The following is an 18,872-nucleotide window of genomic DNA, read 5'->3' as shown; positions in this document are numbered from 1 at the left end:
CCAAAGGTGATGCAGGACCAGCGGACAAGGAGGTCCCAGCGTGGGTCCTAGATGTGCTAGGGCCCGGTGCCACAGCCAGATGAGGAGGGAGAGACAAATCCACTGGGATCTGCCTTCCCTGAAGTGCTATGGCATTGCAGTTGTAGAACATATGTTGGTTAGTAATGGTAAACACATTCCAGGATTAGTTATAACAGTATGCATAAGTATTCCCATTAACCCAATATAACAGATTTGGAATATTTGCATAGCAAACAGAGCACATGCATATATGGAACCACAGTGGGCATTACACCAGCATGCAGGTTACATTGATAGCAACAGGCCAACAATGATAGTATTTGAACAGGGAACAATAATTGGAATAAATTTCAATGTTTTTAGAACAACAGGATACGTCCCAACAGTAGGTTTGGCGGAAAACATATTAGGTGTTTAGATTATTGGTGAAGATAAGGTGGAGGGAGAGAGATGTCAATTAACAAATGTAGATTATTGCACTCGTCACAGCTTTAATGATCATTGCTCTTCTCATTACTCTACAGGTATTATTACAACTATGGCCTTGGGTTGGGCAGTGGTATGTTTGTACACAGTATAATTACAGCCTTCTTATAGTTACTTTATACTTTCTCTTACCTGGAAGACCTGTGCAGGGACAATTTGTTAATACTACATGACTGTTTCTACCCATATTCACATAGTCAGGGTTACATATGTGCACTCATATTGTGTGTGTGTGTGCTACTCACACACTCTGGCTTGATTTCTATCAGTCAGCCTGGTTGTTGTTAGCAGATACCAGTAGCTGTGACAGCATGACACTTTTGAATATTTCTTCGGGGAGACCACTTGGTGTTTGTACTTATCTAGCTGTTATTTGGAGCCTTGGGGTTGGACCATGGGTGTTGGACACAGTACAACTACTGCCTTCTTATAGCTACTTTATACCTTCTCTTACCTGGAATACCTGTGGAGGGAATGTTTGTTAATACTACTTGACTGTTTCGACACATTTTCACAAAATCCTAGTTGAAATTATGCATACAGTTTAATACCACTCCCGAGATTCAAACCGTGGCCGTTTCTGCTATAAATATAACACATGTGTGTTTCATCACTTCGCTGGGCTACTCATTGCTTAGCATTCATATTTACACAATGCTTACATAGCTGTGCAATGCTTAATATTGCTTATGTTTTATTTTATGGACTACCACCTGTATGGGATTGATTCATCATTCCTGACATATTATACATTTGTTTACCTTCCCTGATATCCCCCAATGTGCTTTCATTACATTTATTCTTGTGTGACTATACTGTATGGGGCACTTATATGGGGGTTCACAACTTTATTACACTGACACCTCACATCTGGGCCTAATACACTACTCTGTTTGAGAAATATAAGTTACTTCCTACATAAATATACAAATAAATTAAAATTGTAATGATTTCTCATGCAAAATGGAAATGGACTTTAATAAGGCTCGAACCATGAATGACTACATGCAAGGCATATGCTCTAACTGCTATGCTATTCTACTGTTTATGTTGATGGCTATTGCGATTTAATTTCTCATGCCATTTAAGCTGAGCTAAGCATAGCTAAGCAACGGGCACACCCACGCAGCTATGCTTAAACTTTATTGCAGATGTAAAAAAAAAAAAAAAAGATTTATTTGTGGGGGGCTGTGCTTTGCAAACGTTGATGACATATAACTTTTCATAATATGTCCGGATTACTGCCTTATAGTCTTGGTCCACTTTTCATAAACTTGTGGCTCTCTGGCAGATCATTACAGATTGACTTTTGACAGTAATGACAGAACATTTGCGTTTTATGCTTCATACTCTTCAGAAAATTTATGCTAATGCAAAGCTTGTTATTCTATCAACTTTCTAAGTTTGTAATAGCAATATTTCACAGTTATCCCTTATGGCTTTATCCAGATTTCTTACTCTAATGGATTGAGAGGTGTGCATTTTGATTTCATACCCTTCACAATATTCATGCTAATGTGAAAACTGTTATTCTATCAACTTTCTAAGTTTGTAATAGCAAAACGTTTAGCAGTTGTCCCTTATGGCTTTGTCCAGATTTCTTACTGTAAAGGGTTGAGAGGTGTAACGAGTGATTTCTCTCTTTTTAAATTATTGTACCACAATTCTGGTGTGCAGGGGCATGTGTATTGTAAAAGCACTGCTCTCAAACATGTCCCGAGCACTTGTACACATCCCCGTGTATGTATTACAGCATGGCAGTGCGCCTTCATACATATGTATGGTGTGCTGCCATGCTGCACAGGGATGGTCCCTTATATGCAGGAATAAGTTATTCCTGCATGGACGTTTGCTGAATCCGGAGGTATGTTTTCCAGGAATATTCCTCCAATTTGTCTCCTTATGTCAAGTTCATTTTCAAATATGTCTCATATCTCTTTACATGATGCTGCTATAAATTAATGATATTCTGTTTAAACATGTATTTGCTGATTACTCTATTTACTGTATTCTTTATGTAATGTTTTTTTTTTTTTCCAGTGCTCTTCTCTCCAGAAAGTTTCATAGCTCATTACAAGGTGCTACCATTAATTAGTGATACTCAGTTTAAATTTTGTATATCTGTTTTATTACTTGTATACCTATGTCTACTTTATTATTTAAGTCATTTTGGGATTTTTTTCTCAGTTTTCTCCCTGGGCCTCTGCTGAAAAGGGGTAGCATTCTGCCCAGTTGGACTATATTGGTAAACAAATGCAATAAATGAATAAATAAATAAATAAAATAAATATTATTAGTGAAAGAATAAACAGTTGTCATTACTATAACTTAATCTTAATGAAAGCCAAAAAGTCAGCTTTGCTTTTTCACTCAGAAATGCACTATATTTATCTTACTGGTTGTTATTTTTTAGTCTGAACACAGCAGAACTTCTAATTTTCGGTAAACATTTGAAATGCTGGGAACCACTACAGTGAGCCCCAAAACAGAGAGACTGAAAGACTGAAAAAAAAAAAGGATGTACATATATTAAGTCCAAGGTGGCCATTTCCTAGAGTATTCCTTTTTGTCCAAGGTATTGTGATCTCAGAGTTGGTATATGTAAGTTTGGAGGGTGTCAGGGCTTTCACTCATAGCAAGGGGGGTGCAGGGATGCTTGCCCCTTGCAAACAAAGAAGATTAAAGAAGAAGGTTTCAGATTTTCTCTTCTCCTGGATATTCAGCCTTTTTTGAGGTGCAACCAGCTCAAGCAGATGGAACCTTGGTTTAACATCTCATCCGCAGGGTGACAAGCTCAGGAGTGCAGCACCCCCCATATGCTGCAGTGCAGTGTCAGCTGTGAATCTACCGGTGTGGGAATAAAACTCACAATTTTCAGCACCAGAGGAGAGCATGCAACTTGCTGCACCACTAACACTGTTACTACTTGGGCATAGCCACTTTGCCCAATAGTATTGTTACAATATAATGTGATTCTGAAACATGACAAAGGCACATGGAGCAATATCTCATTTGCAGAACAGTATCATGTTTTTGAATTGAACACTATATAGTAACCAGTAATCACACTATTCTTCTGCCTACAGTCTACACAAAGCAATTGCACAGGCATTCACAGACACCCCATCCCAACACACAGCGATGGCTTTGCATCATTTACCTGCTGTAGTGCTAACAGATTCTATCTCCAGCAATAGGAATGACTAGGTGTACGTTGTAAAAAGATGGTGTATACTTTTTTCACCTTGTTTCCCAAACAGCAGGGTGCAGTTATTCTTTGAAGTGCTCCACCTTGCTATTCCTATCCTGGTCAAAAGTTTAGAGGAAGCACACATGGCTAATAAGCATTAGCCATACCACTGGACTGATGCTATTGCATAATCCATCAACAATGACACCAGTGTAGCACTCAGACTGCTCTCTCTTCTTAAAACTGCAGTGCTAAAGTAGTCTCTGAATCATTCTGGCATAACACACTGAGCAATCATGTTACAAACAGGATAGCTTAGTGCATTATGTATTTATGAATCCTGGCCATTCAGTTTGTTTCTTGCCTGTGTTTAATCCAGATCAGACACATCATCTCAAAGTACACAGAAAAAGATAAGGGGATAAGAGGTGTGATTGTTGCTAAATCTAAAGAACCAGGGGTATATGTTATCCAAATAAATAAAGAGTTGTATTAGAGAGAAAACAGAAACTGATCCAGTTTTTTTTCCATAGATGTCCTAACCATGTAAGCCATTGTTATAACTACATAAGCAACTGCTGCAACCAGGAGAATCTGAAGAAGTAAGAGACTTGGAGTTAGCTCCTTTACAGTCTAATGACCAGACTACATATGATGTAGCTGAAGGTCATATATTAATCAATACTGAATTATTACAAAAGGCAAGGCCTTCTCATCCACAGCCTGTAAGAGTTACTTCATGAGGGTATGTGATGAGGCTTCCATGAAGGTACCAAGATCTGTAATGATTGTAAAAACAGAAAAGTAATGAAATTACTTGCTATGAGGAAAATATGATTACAGAAAGTAAACGCTAATATATCGTCTGCTAGTGAGAAATGTAAGCTACTGTGAAGTAATGCCAAGTGCTTTTGATGCTGCATTGTCACGTTTTCAAAATGTAAAGTGTGTGCATTCAAATATTGTGAAGTTTAAATGTGCATCACACTATCTACTCAAAGGAGGCAGTGCAGGTGGGTATGGTGATGCCTGATTACCATGATGGTCTGTGTGATCAGGGCAAGACTGATTATGTCTTTGTAGACCTGTAGAGATTTGTCCATTATGCACAGGGGCAGTATCCAGCTGACTGTGATATCGACAAGAAGCATATTTTCAGTGCTTTATTTGTACTTGCATCTGGTTTGGAAAAATATATGCAATAAACTAGTACAGACTCATTCTGTCTCCAATGTCTCTGGTACCTTAAAGTAAACATGAAGCATGATAGAACTAGCCGGCATTTAAATAATGCTGTGAGCAGTATCTCTGAAACCGTACCGATGTACATTGCCACAATGTAGATCTACTTTTCTTCTGCCGTAAATATAACTGTGTTTCTCTCCAAACTTTTCAGTCTTCCTATATTGGATAAGTGGAAATGTTCTTGCATTCCAGAATCCCACAGTATACATCAACAGCTATATGGCTTAACTATGGGCAGTAAAGAGGTTTTTTTTTTTGGATGTGATAAAATTCATTGCTGCATTGTAGTTAGAAAAAGACTGCACACACATGCCAGTATCAACCTAGAAAAATACAGAAAATGTATGATGACAACATTTATCCTATATTTTCCGTTAAGACCTGCAGCCCAGATTTTAAGGAATTGTTGATCCTGCTTCATGAAAATGCTTCTTCTCTGTTAGTTTAAATGTGGAATAAAAATTCATTTTGTTGGTACTGCAACTCAGAATGTCAACAATTCTTACATTATTTCACATTACCAATATCTCAATATTGTATATGCATATTTTTAAACTGACATGCAATAGAGGTAAGAAAATAAAGAAATTTCAGAAGTAAATGAACATCAGCAGTATCCCTGATTAAAATCTACCCATGTACAACCCACCTTGCAGTAATTCTTAGAGAAAATACACCGTATCTGAAAGCTATGCAGGCTTAATAGAAAAATACAAACATCGTATTTTGTTCATATAAAATATTACAGTTTACTTTTCAGGATAAGATACTTTGACAGAATAGAAACTCTGATACTAAACACTAATGCTTCATATGCTACTTTAAACTTCACTTACTATTCTTTGGATGCCAACGGACTGCATGCAAGTAACTTCCACAGTAATGAAACATGAATTCATGCTCAGAGCGATGTGTCCTTCCCAGCAGCAAAGGCATTAGGTTCCTACCATCAATTGTTCTGAGAAATAAAGATGTCATTAGAAACAAATTAATGCACAGGTATTGCTATGTCTTTAATGGTGCATTTATAAATACCCCAAAAGAAATGCATAATGTAAACAATTAATATTTAAATTTAAGAATTCTTAATATTATATAAAATGCAACAGATGAAAACACTCCAGTAATTTTACAGCAGATAAATGAGATCTCACATCTAATCAATATAAAACAAACTACTACTAAAATGTATTTTCTACCCATATGTTTTCTAAGCTGTTTGCTTTGGTCGAGGTCAGTATGATAGCATATTGAGTGGGTAGACAAGGCTTTCCTGTTTTGAAATTCCAGCATATAATGTAAATCCTCAGATGTTCTTAAGCACACTGAGAGGTATAATCCTTTCAACACGTCTTGAGTCTAAGCAGGGGCTTCTTCTCATTGGGTTAAGTCTGGTGCTGCTCCTATGCAGAGATGTTTCAGTAGTTCCATCAGCAGTGCTCAAATCATTGTAATCAATTCCTGTCCAGAAGAAAGAGTCATGAGTGCATTCTGAGATCTCTAAGTCTTTCAAATACTTTACTCTGTCCTGGAAAGTGAGCTCTATTAGCATGTGAAAGAACATCACTGCCGATGTTTGCATCCACTATCTCATGTTTTTAGTCAGTATCAAAATTTCATGACCATAGGTAGGATAAGGACACAGACTGACCAGTAAACCATGACATTGACTGTACTATGACTCAGTTCCTAGTTCACCACCATAGTCCAGTACAACACCTGCAGTACTGGTGGTGTTGTTTCTGCACCCCCATCTCCTAGTCATTCTCTTGATCTCCTCTACCTTCTCTCATGGAAAGGATCAAGCATGCTTAAACCACAGGCACTTATCCTCTTTTACTCAACTGTAGATGGCAATAAGTTATTTTTCTGGAGAGAATCATTATCTCTGATTTTGAGGTGTTTAATTTTATCCCAGCTACTTATCTCACAGCAATGAACTGCTCCAGTGCCGGAAGTTACAGTTACATGAAGCTAGGGGGACAACATCATATGCAAACAGCAAACACACAGCTTTCACATTCCCACTTTGGTTTATTCCAGCTACTGACTGCACATTGATAATGTGTTAAAATCAAAGCAAACATGACAGGAAGACATAGCACTCCCTTAAGAGAAACATACTCTAACCTTAGACATGCATGGCTTACTGTTGAGAATACAGCTACAAACTCTCACTCTGCAAATGTAAGAACCACATGGCATGAAGCAGCCCTGTATAATTTTCTACATGACATTTTTTTTATATGTACACAATTGTACACAATCAGATGCCTTCTCCTTATCCACAAAGCGCATGCATACAAGTACTGAAAATCCCAGACCACAGCCAGGATGGAATCTGCATTGTTTAACATAAATTAAAGGCTGAAATACTATATGCAATTTTATTTCAAAAATTCTGGGCTATGTACACCTTTATACCACAGGTGACTGTCTCCCATTCTGAAAAAGGGGAGATCTTCCCCACTGCAATATCCCAAAATTACTGTTCCACCCCTTTGTGCAATGCTGAAAAGGAATGCTAACCAAAAAACACACTGTCAGCATTTCCAGGTAGGTCTTGTGCATTCCTGCAGCCCTGCCATTGAGAAGATGTTTAATTACTGCAGTGATCTCATCTACTGGAACAGACCAAATTCCCAGCTTCTGCTTCTGACTGCCATCATAGAGAGAGTTCAATGGAGTCAGGACTTTCTCAAATGCTCCTTCCACTTCACGGCCATGTCCTGAGCTGAACTCAGCATTACTTAGTCCTTGTTCCCTCTACCTCCTGACAATGTCCCTAGCAGAGGCAATGTTTCTCAATCCTTGCTGAGAACCGTCTAAGAAATATCTGGACTTTTCATCTTGAGCCACCTAACATGTAGCAAGAACCTCTTTGAGATGATCTGAAAGTCATTCAATAAAGACTCAAAAACCTTATTCCACACTTGAGCCTTTGCATTGCAGAATCTTGCAACCTGTTCTTTCCTGGTCCATCAGTACTTAATCAGTCACATTCTGAGACCCAACTGGTATCATTACATGGAAGATCCTCTTGAACAACTTGGCATCTTCTCTCACCTGTTGCATTCTCCAGCAGGTCTTAGGGTTACCACTCTAATCAACATTCACTTCCTTTTTGGCATTACACTTTACTGCCACCATAAATCCTGAGGTGTTGTACAAGGACATTTCAGAGTCTATGTTTCTGATCTCTCCAGGCACTTGGGAGAAGCTCTTTTGGATGTGAATTCACTGTGACAAAACCAATGGCTGGTTATTCCAAGGGCACATTATCTACATATTTGGGTTTGTGCAACTGCTGAACCAGTTATCTGACCCAATGCATTTCCAAATAATGGTTAACAACAAAGAGCCCCTGTTGATATAACTACCCATAATGTAGGTTTGTGAGAGTGATGAATTAACTACAAAATCATTCCTTGACTTTCTGCCCAGATATTCTAGTACCAGTTATACTTATATGCACCTCTGTTTGCAAAACTCATCTTTCCTACAGAACTAGCTGAGAAACTAGAATCAGTTCACTACTTGGAATGTGATCATGCAAGTCATTCTTCCCATTTCTGAATATCTGGGTATCTCAATTGTATAGATTGTGTAGGTGGTACCCTATTAAGCACTACACCTACTTTCTCAAAGAAGGTCTAGTACTTTGAATAGTTAGTAATTGCATATTCACAAAAAAAGGCAATGCTTTCCTCTCTGCAACTTCCAGTCACAATGAAATAACTCTCTAGTTTACGGGCATAAATTCCAGCTAAAAATCACCCAGCTTGGGGTTTAAGAGTATCTCAACATCTGTGCTTGATGGTCATCTTCAGAGGTGAAGAAGAGAGACCACCCACAATAAAGAAGTTTGATTCCTGAATCAATGTTGTGCAGAGGCAAGATCAGCTAGATGTAACTGGTATGTTTTAACCTCCCACACAAGCTCTGGCCCCTTTCCCTGCACAGTGATAACATTCCATGTCCAACAAAAAAATTAAAAGTCTAAGATATAGTACATCTTAACTCACCCTGTTCCTATTTCTGCCACTCGAATGGCATAGCATCAGCCCCCCCCCCCCCCATCTTCGCTCTAGGTGGTGATGAGCTAACACAACTACATGCAGCTTCATAGGGCTGATTCTGGTTGGGCTTGTCAGGTCAACCAAACATCAGTGTTTGCTGGATGCTTGACAATGAACAGAACATCTTGTCCTGACACCAAGTGTGGATCCTGGTATCCTTGCTCCAGGTGAAGTTCTTAGATTCCTAAACTGAACCATCATGATGGGTGCTCTAAATCACTATTAATCTGGTTGCTTCTTTCAGACCTATTTTCCAAGGATATCTCTGCCAAAAAATATGGTCTAGAAAACACAGCATCAAAGACCACAAAAGCAGACAGACTCTTCTCAGCAGTATGACTATGATTCCAAGGACAGGGATTATCCATTTCAAAATCACAGACACATGAACATTTTTTTTCACTTTCACTTTTAATGATGTACATAGGGTGAGCAGGGAAGAACTAGGAGACCCATAACTGTGAGTGACATAACTGTGATCACCAGGTTGATGATACCCAGGAGTATTATGTTTATTTCAATGCAGTATGTGTGTCTGTGGGTGTGTGTGTGTATAGATATACACATTGATTTATTATAGGTGTCTGCTTATCTAGGGGACTTCTTTTTAATGGTATTACACTGAGTTTTAGTATTTCACATAATACATTCTCCTCACAGATTTGAGTTTGAAATTGCAGGATTTACAATTACAGGCCTTGCACTTTAGTCATTGATCCATATATGTGACATGTCAAATTTTAATTAAGCTAAACTCTCACTGGAATAAGCCAATAAGGTATGGCCAACAATAATTATAGCTTCAGACCTTCATAGATATTCCAAGGCCACATAATCTTATTATCACTTACAGCATGACAGTTCCCTCCCTCATGTTACAGTTCCTTTCTCCAGGATGGCAAACCAGTCAGTCCTAGAATAAATCTGTGGACAACCATTCAGTCATCTAGATTATGTTTAAAGGAACATAGATAGTCACAGTGCTTTCCATATAAGAGAAGTCTATTTCAGAGGTTTAGGTTAGGTTGCAAAATTGTCCCACCATTGTGTTTTAATTATGCATTGGTAGAGATTTAGCCTCTAGTTCTAGATTTATAAAGATATTGAGCTTGCAGAGATACAAGAGGTCCACAACTACCAATTGTCAAATGGGAGAATAAGAGAGATTTCCCACAAAGCATCTGTAAGATTCTGAATAAAGGAATAGAGCTTCCAACCTCTTTTGACTTATTGATGTTATTCCTTTGGCAATTAGCCAAGCGAAATAAAGGGATTTCCTGGCAACCATTATCACATGGTATTCAAAACAGAGAGACAGAAAGAAAGAGTGAGAGACAGAGAAAGTTATCAACCCAGCACCTAGGTCCCTAACTACATTTTTGTTTTATAGTGATGTGTTGCCTGTATAATATGATGAGGAGAGGGGCTTTTCTGCCAAAATTGATGATGATACACTTTTTAGCATTTATATTTAGCTCACTTTTAGCTAAGGGTTTACTAGGGAGTGTACATTTGGTGGGAGGGTTGACTGTCAGAACCCCCCCAGTTTGCAGCTGTCTGCAAACTTTGTTAGCCAGAGGTCTTGGTTTTCTGCCTGGAAATCTGAGGATTAAATGCCAGAAAAGACAGGTCTTTGGACTCCTCTGGTTTCTTTCCAAATTTCTGGTGAGGCACCTGCAACTTGCACTGTGTAGGTTCTGTCTTTTAGCCAAATTGCTTTCCATCTTACCAGATATTGTTCAATTTTTAAAGCATTTAGCTTTTGTATGACATCAGCATAAGAAATGGTGTTAAAGCTCTTTGCCACACCATTTGTACTGTATGGCCACTGCATCTTTTTCCCATTCAAGGAAGTTTACCAGATTCAGTAGACAAAATCAATCCATCCCCAGCCAAACTGCTGGGTGTCAAGTCTAACAAAATTTTAGATATCGCAGTTTATGAGGACAGTTATAATTTATTCCATGGCTCTGCAGACGATGCTTGTGATAGGTCTATAATGACCTGGTTGTGTTATACAGCCACCCTTATGGAGGGACATCATTACTGCAGGTCATCACTCATCAGCAACAAAGACAGTAGCTAAACATAAAAAGTTTAACAAGAGTGTCTGTAAGGGCATGTCTAACACTATTAATTGTCAGTACCCATGTCCAAGAATGGGTCCCCTTCACATTGTCGACATTGCAAAATGCCGACATTCATAGGGCCGAGACCATATGATCGACATTTGCAATGCCAATAATGTGAAACCAGCATCTCAGTACAGTGTGGAATGGAAAGATTTCCATTCATGCACTGTAGTGCGATCTTGGAGTTGGTATATTTATGTTACGGGGGGGTGGGGGGTGGAGCCCCCCAAGGGTGGTGCAGGGGAGCTTGCCCCCCCCCCCCCCTGCTAGCAATGTGTTAGACATTTGTAGTGTTTACATTTTTTTTTATTTTTTGGATGTTCTTAATTCCAAAAGCTGATTATATGGTCTTAGCCATATGAATGCCGACATTTCGGCATTTCGATCATCCAGTGGTAACCCCCAAGAATATATACCCTACAAAATCCTTGGGAACTAGGCACTATCAGATTTTATTGGGAGGAAAAAATCACTAGGCAATATGTTAAGATGTCAGGCAGTAAGAAGAGAATCTTTGATATAGTTAGAACTGAAATTTGCTGTAATTGGATCTGCTATATTAGAATATCCAGTAACTGTTCTCTGCCTAAAAAGCCATGTTGGGAGCACCAAGAGTTTGGCTGGGAAGTAGAAGCCATAGAATGAGAGTTGTCAGCAATCCTTTGTGAAATAAGTTGATCTAATTACCATATTATCCCAAGCTTAAATAAACTGGGCCAATTTAGAATAATACAGCTACTTACCTAATTGTTGAACCAAAATATCTTTTTACAATATTTAAACATCATTCTGGGAAGAAGGTAGAATTCCACTCAGGACCAGGGTTTTACAAGCACTTGACACACGTATAATGAGATCCAACATTAAGTCATTCACACTGACATAGACTACCATGAGGTCATTTTTAAATCTGCATGATGTAAGGGATTGAATAGCTTTAGTGGCATCTCACATCCTAGCATCAGACAGACAAATGTCACCCTGTTTTTGTCGGCCTCATTAGCATGGAGTCAAACTGTCATAGTTAACAATGTCACTGATTTAGGACATGGTGTGTTGGCAATTGCAAACATTGGAACACTAGATGGAGCAGTACTAAAGTGGTGTGGCTTAACATATAGTGGAGACAGAGGAGAGCTCACCTTAGCTAAAGTCCAGCTTAGTCTTGATACTCAAACCAGAAAAAGGACATATGTTGCAGCAGTACAAAAATAACCATTTAATTCAAACCTTACCACTTACATTCTCCATTCTCGCAGCTCCAAAGTTGAAGAAGAAACATCAACAGCATATTTTCTTGTTTGCATTAAATGAAGGAACTTATTTATTGAAGGTGGGTTTCTTTTGGATTTACCCCGATTCTTTTTTATTTGATTATTATTATTTTTTTTTTAACTTTAGATCATTTGAAATTAAGAGCTTAAGCATAGCTTAGCAACAATAATAACAATAATGCAAAAAAGCAGAGAAAGGACACTAGTAAATAACTTTGTTCAGCATGTGAGTTTCATAGACTAATGTAATGCATTATATCTTATATCTAATCCTGAACTCTTCCTTTTCCAGAATCATTCCCTGTTTAGCTTTTTGCTAGGTCTATCTCTTACATCATTTTTTAGTGTGATGTTCTCTGTCTACAAAGTCTAATATGCAGGAAGCAAACACTTTTGTGCTAAATTGCAGCTGTTATTTTTTAACCCTATCTCTCATCTCTTAGGTACTATCTTCCCTTAATGCACCTGCTAATGATAGGCCTTAGTACTCACTCTAACAATGTATGTAAATATGTGTAACACAATAATTTATGCAGTGATTCCTGTTTTTTTGGATATGATTAGTGATCTTTTTGCATCAGGATATGATGTTTCGTACCATAATATTTGTTGTCCTTTCTGGTCAGTTGTTTGTACAGTTGTCATGCTCTTCTATTCCCTTCCCTTCCCTAGTCCAATACTCCCCCATGCCATTCACACCTCCTGAACATAGCTCTCAACCAATCAGGGACAAATCTCTACAGAATCAGGGACAAATCCAGAAAAAATCAGGGTCAATCAGGGACACTTTTAAAATATTAGTTCTATTAACTTGCGGCATTAACATTATTGGAGAATATGAATTAATATACATTTCCTGAAGTAAAATAAGTGTTTAGTTCTTAATTATTGTCATTATTTATTAAGTATAACTCACCACCTTTTGTCCAAAGGGTACCAGTGTTAAGAGGGATTAAAAGGGACAGAGCTAAAATTTAACTCAAAATCAGGGATGTCCCTGAAAATCAGGGACAGTTGAAAGGTCTGCTCCTGAAGTGTAAACTGGCTTTTAAAAAATCCATGCAATATAAACTGAATGGTTAAGCCATCACCACAGATGCTCATCAGACACAAAACACCGTCCAAATTCTTCTGATGTAACCATCTTAGAGGATGTTGGCTTGGGGATCCCAAGCCAGTACTTATAGCTGTCACTGGGATGTGTTTAGGAGCATGCACATGCAATGGAGAGAGTGTGGGATGGTCCTGTGATGATATCAGTGCCCACATTATCTGCTGGGATGGAGTTATTGTCATTGAGACAGGAAAACATCAATGGCTGCATGCATAATGGTTGTGTGATCAGCAGTCACCCATGGGGTGCAAAATAATTGATTGATATAGAAACCTGGGGTTCAGCAAGTAGACACGAGAAAGAAAATATAGAAATCCTTTAATCACTTGCTGCTCTTTAGCAAAAAGTAATGAGTTTATATGCAAAATAAAGGTTCAGCTCCTTAAAAAATTATAATATTCAAAATAATTTTCTGCCACTGGATGCATAGGAAACTCACAAAGCCCAATTAATATAGCAGATTGGCAGCATACTCCTAATACCAATATTGCATAAGGACAATATGACATTTGCTGATTCTTTTGAAATATCCCACCCAGTATGCTATAGAAAAGTTTTAAATTTGTAAACGTCTGAATTACTTTATAGAAACTGGTATTCTGGAAAGGAACTGCTGACATACTCAGTACTATTTAATTATGAGCCTGTAGTGCACACACTTTTCAGAAGAAAGTGATTTTGAAGTGAGGTATGAATCAGTGGAGGGTCACAATACTTAAGAACATATTTTGAAGCAATGGAAAGTTGAGTAGACTATCTAAAATATGATTTTAATTGAACTCTCTAAACTTGTATTAAGCTTGCACTTTTGACATTACATGTCTGTATTCTTACTGGGTCTATATCAGAACATCGAAGTATTAAAACTTTGAATGTTCTGATATCGAACACTATTCAGCAAACGCTAAGAATAGCGAAGCTGCAGAACAGCGAATTCATTCCTTGGGAAAGAATTTGGTTCACCGTTTCTGTGGCTTCGCTATTCTTAGTGCTGTAGTGGAAAGTTGCGGGTTGGGTTCAGGTAAGTGTGCGATTGTTTGTATGTTACGGGCGAGTTAAGTGAGTTAGGGTTAGGGCGCGGGTTAGGTGTTTGTGCGATAGTGACAGACTTTAGGGTGAGGGGCGGTTTAAGTGAGATAGGGTTAGGGTGCAGGTTAGGTGAGTGTGCGATAGTGACGGACCTTAGGGTTAGGGTTTAGGTTAAGGTAAGTGGTCAGATAGTAGTGCATGTTTAGTTTAGTGTAGCGTTAGATGTAGGAATTTAAGTGTATGTGTGGTTGCTGTTTGTTGATGTGCTTGTGTTGTGTGTATATGTTTTGGAGCAGCAAATTTTTTCCATGGGAAAAAAAATTGCTGCTCTGAATGTTCGATATTTTCATGTTTAGATGTTTTGGGGCCGATGAAATAGCATTCGCTATTTTCATCTTTCGATAACGTGATATAAACGCTTCTTACTAAAGGTGTGGTGATGGTTGTGATGATGGAGTGGTGTTGAGCTCTAGCAGTACTTTTTTTCTTTTTTCTTTTTTTTTTTTTTTAAATGGGAATCTTGCTGTCCTACGAAAAGCACTGCCGATGACAAACATTTACACATTTTCATGTCTTTTTCTGTCCTTAAGTAGCTGTTAATTAACACAGAATATAAAGCTCATTTACCTATCTTCAGGCAGAGTCCCTCCAGCCAGACTAACTACAGTTGGGTAAATGTCCATAAGGCTTGTGGGCTCATTAATGGTTGTTTCAGCCTGAAATACACCAGGCCATTTGAATATTCCTGGCACGCGGATACCACCTTCCCATCCAGCCATTCCTTTTCCACCTGAAATGCAAATGCAACACATGAAACAATTACCAAAAGTTTTCTTTTTCTAATTTTGACCTGTTACAAGAACACTATAATTTTAGAAATTGGCGTGAGCTGTAAACAACAATTAAAAAAAATGATCAGAAATTCTGTTTGCCTGCTGGACATGCTCCATTTTTTCACTTTTAAAGATAAACAAAGTTATATATTGCATTTTTAAATGTGAAGGAAGTTAATGCTCTTTATTGACATCACCATTATATCATGCTTAGCCAAAATTTTGATGTCTTTGCTCTGACTCCATATTTTACAAAAAAAAAAAAAATACATTTTGTAATCTGAAAATGTCTAATATAGCCTGTTAAATACTAATGAGGACAGTGTGACAAATACTGAAATACATTTACCCTTGATTTATAGCTTGCACATTATTACAGTACATTTACCTGATGGTAGGTGGAGACAATAATCCTGTGCAGCATGTCCTTTAATTTTGTCTCCCCTCAGTCTATGCATTGGGGCTTACCCCTTTTCCTATCTGACACCTAACAAAGTGAATGCCTCTATGGATTTATTTCAAAAACACCTGTTTCAGTAAGCCATTCCACGAGACTACAATGATCTCTGTGAAAAGTGCTTTTGGAGATTCTCAGAGTAGCAAATTACAAGAAACCTTTAGACATTTCCCTTCCTTTCATCCTAAAAAAATAAACCACACAGTAAAAAGTCACAAAGACAAACCATTCAGTTAAAAGTGCTAGGAAGACCCAACCAAGCTATAGCATCTTCGCTGTATAAAACACTAAATCTCCTGTAGTGGAGGCCCATTGGATATATATGTAATGAACCCTTAAGACATACCAGTGTTTCAGCTGTATAACTTCTAAATGCCCATGACTTTCTTTTTATGTTTTTAAGTATTTACGGGTACATTCAATCCAGTAAAGCCAACCCCCTTCCTTTCTTCCAATGGAGCATTCTGGTAGCTTTCCTCTAGACTCTCCAACAGCCTGATTTATGGCCTCTAAAAGTGCAAGGAGTATTCAAAGTGTTTTCTGAACTGGGCTCTGTAGAGTGGAAGATTTTTCTCTTTACTTCTGGAATCTATACTCATGAGGATATACCACAATATTCTGTTTTCTGGAGCCTTCTCACTCTGCTTCAGGTGACCCAATCTAAGTGTGATTTACACCACAGGTGTTATGCTACTTTCCCAGTTAATACTTCAGACCAAGGTTCCACTGACCTAAGTTTACTAATTTAGATTTGACTGTAGTGAACGTTAGCTGCTACCATGTGCATTGCCCCTAAGATATGTCTGCAACAAGTATAACGAAAGATTACTGGACCCAAGGCACTAGTTAATTTCCTGATGCTTTTCTAATGCCTGACATTGTTCCTTTTCTCACCATAATCCGCTGTGTCCTACATTTCAACAATGTAGCTATGCATTTCCTCAGTTATGATCCCACACCAATCATGTGCAGTTTACCATTCAGCTTCTTGTGTGGGACTGAATCAAAGGCCTTGCTGATTTTCACCCAGATTGCACTTACTGCTACCCTCCTGTCATATTCAACTGTAAACCAGTAAAACAACTGTATCATTTCTCACTGACAATATCTTCCTGGCATGATACTATGTTAATTTTTGTCACTGTGACTGTCATCTGGGGGTGGACTTTCAAGCCCTCTCCTTCTGGTTCTTTGCCTTTCTTTCCCCGGTACTGCTGTTAACCTTAAAGGCTTGCAGTTCCCTAGATTTTTCTTGCTCCTCTGTTATGCTAGTGTACCATATTCACTGTTTTCCACTCCTGTGGAACTTCTGCACTAATCTGTAATCCACTGAAGCTGTCCATCAAAGGGTCCACCAACAGACTGCCCAGTTTTTGAGGACACTTGGAGGCAGACCATCTGAGCTTTGCAATCTGCTTTCCCTAAAGACAGACAGTTTCCTCTTTGAACCCCCATATCTTTGTGTCTGTTGACTGTTCTCCAAAGCCTGTCTTCTCTTACTGCTAGCATTGCACCCTTCATTGTTTTCCCTTGTGAAGACTGAAGAAACCCTTTTATTTAGTACTGTGATCTCCCTCTCATATTTATTCATCCTGGCCAAGACACTTCTGGCCTTCCATTTCTTCTTTCTGCTACATATTACAAAAAAAAAAAAAAGATCACTTCCCTTTTGATCCCTTCTGTTAATTAATTCCTTTCAACTTTCACCTTTATTAATTTTACCATCTTTATCACTATCAGACTCTTTTATCTGTATCTTCTTCACCCTCCCTACTTTCTTTTTTTCACTTCTTGAAAGACATACCCTTTGCTCTAACTGCTAGCTTGCCATTTCTATGTAGCAATATTAGCCTTCTTTGCACCTCACAGCAGTTCAGATTTTTGTAGAATGCTCAGATTTTTGCTTCATATTTTTGGTTGGTTCCTCATAAAATCTCTGTTTTTCTAGCAAGTAAGTGAGTATTGAAGTCACTAAATAATGACAGACATTTGAGTTTCAGGCTGCATATCCTTCAGGAAATACATCTTAACATAAAACCTTTTAATAAGCTACTTTCCATCTTTATGAGGTCAATATTTAAAATTTGTTTCTATTTTGGGCCATTGCCTCCCATTGTTTATGTTTTTGTTCAGATTTTTGTGGTAAGATGTTGAGAGGTATGGCCTTCTGTTTTTGCATCTGCCTTAAACCCTTGTTCATAGTTCTGACTACTACATCCATAATCTATTCCCATTCTTTGTTTATTCTCTCAGTTTGCTTTTATTCTCCTAACTCAGTTTTCACCATTTCCTCCAGTAATATGTAATCCTTTTAAATCCCACAGCATCATCTTTGCATTTCTATTCTTACTGTACCCTCTGCTCATATTTCTCAACCAATTAGTGCAAGAAATCTGGACAAAGCTTGACAAAATGGGAAGACAAAGGCCCAAAAATAGGGACAGATTTTAAATATTACTCATAAACTTAGAAACTTGATAAACTGACAGGGTTTGTTTTAACATACATTTTCCTGAAGGGTTTGAAGTCTGAAACACAAATGTATATCATTATTTAGTGATCTCAATATTCAGATCATCCCAGTGATTTGTCAGAAGACCACAAATTTTATAAATAATACGCCAAAAATATGAAGCAAAATTTGGTCATTCTGCGAAAATCTGGACAGTTGAGAGGTATGCTCCTACTCCATACCACACAGTAGCATGTTCACAGCCTGCTAACAGTGTCTTAATTCATTCCCTCTAATGAGGCTCTGGAAGTTTGTACCATAACCTCCAATGGGTGGACCTAAGGTTTTCAATAGAATTAAATTATGTCCTCACATTTCAAACAATTGTTAATATCTCTGGAACCATAGGAGTTACTAAATATGTGTAAATGTCAAACTCTTCAGTACAAACTATTTTATAGTGGTAGTATTCTTTAGGTGCTATGTCTTAAACTAAATGTTATGTCACAGTAAACATAGTAACTATTAAATTTGTAAAGGTTTGTAACCCACTTACAATA

At 38.0% G+C, this 18,872-nt stretch overlaps 1 protein-coding gene across 3 annotated transcripts in view; it reads right to left on the bottom strand.

Moving 5' to 3' along the window:
* LOC122802701 (arylsulfatase H-like) overlaps positions 1–18,872 on the bottom strand; it is a 672,840-nt gene that overhangs the window by 86,623 nt on the left and 567,345 nt on the right. For all 3 annotated transcript variants that reach the window (XM_044072448.1, XM_044072446.1, XM_044072447.1), the window contains exons 9-10: positions 15,198–15,360; positions 5,779–5,900 (exon numbers count right to left, since the gene is read on the bottom strand). In XM_044072448.1, the coding sequence (XP_043928383.1) occupies positions 5,779–5,900; positions 15,198–15,360 (285 nt within the window). The remainder of the gene's footprint in view (positions 1–5,778; positions 5,901–15,197; positions 15,361–18,872) is intronic.

The sequence above is a fragment of the Protopterus annectens genome, chromosome 5.part0 (genome assembly GCF_019279795.1).
Source record: "Protopterus annectens isolate FY-2018-M chromosome 5.part0, PAN1.0, whole genome shotgun sequence".
In the NCBI taxonomy this organism is placed as follows: Eukaryota; Metazoa; Chordata; order Ceratodontiformes; family Protopteridae; genus Protopterus; species Protopterus annectens.
The sequence above is the reverse complement of the archived record's forward strand: the minus strand, read 5'-3'. Positions and strand labels throughout refer to the sequence as shown.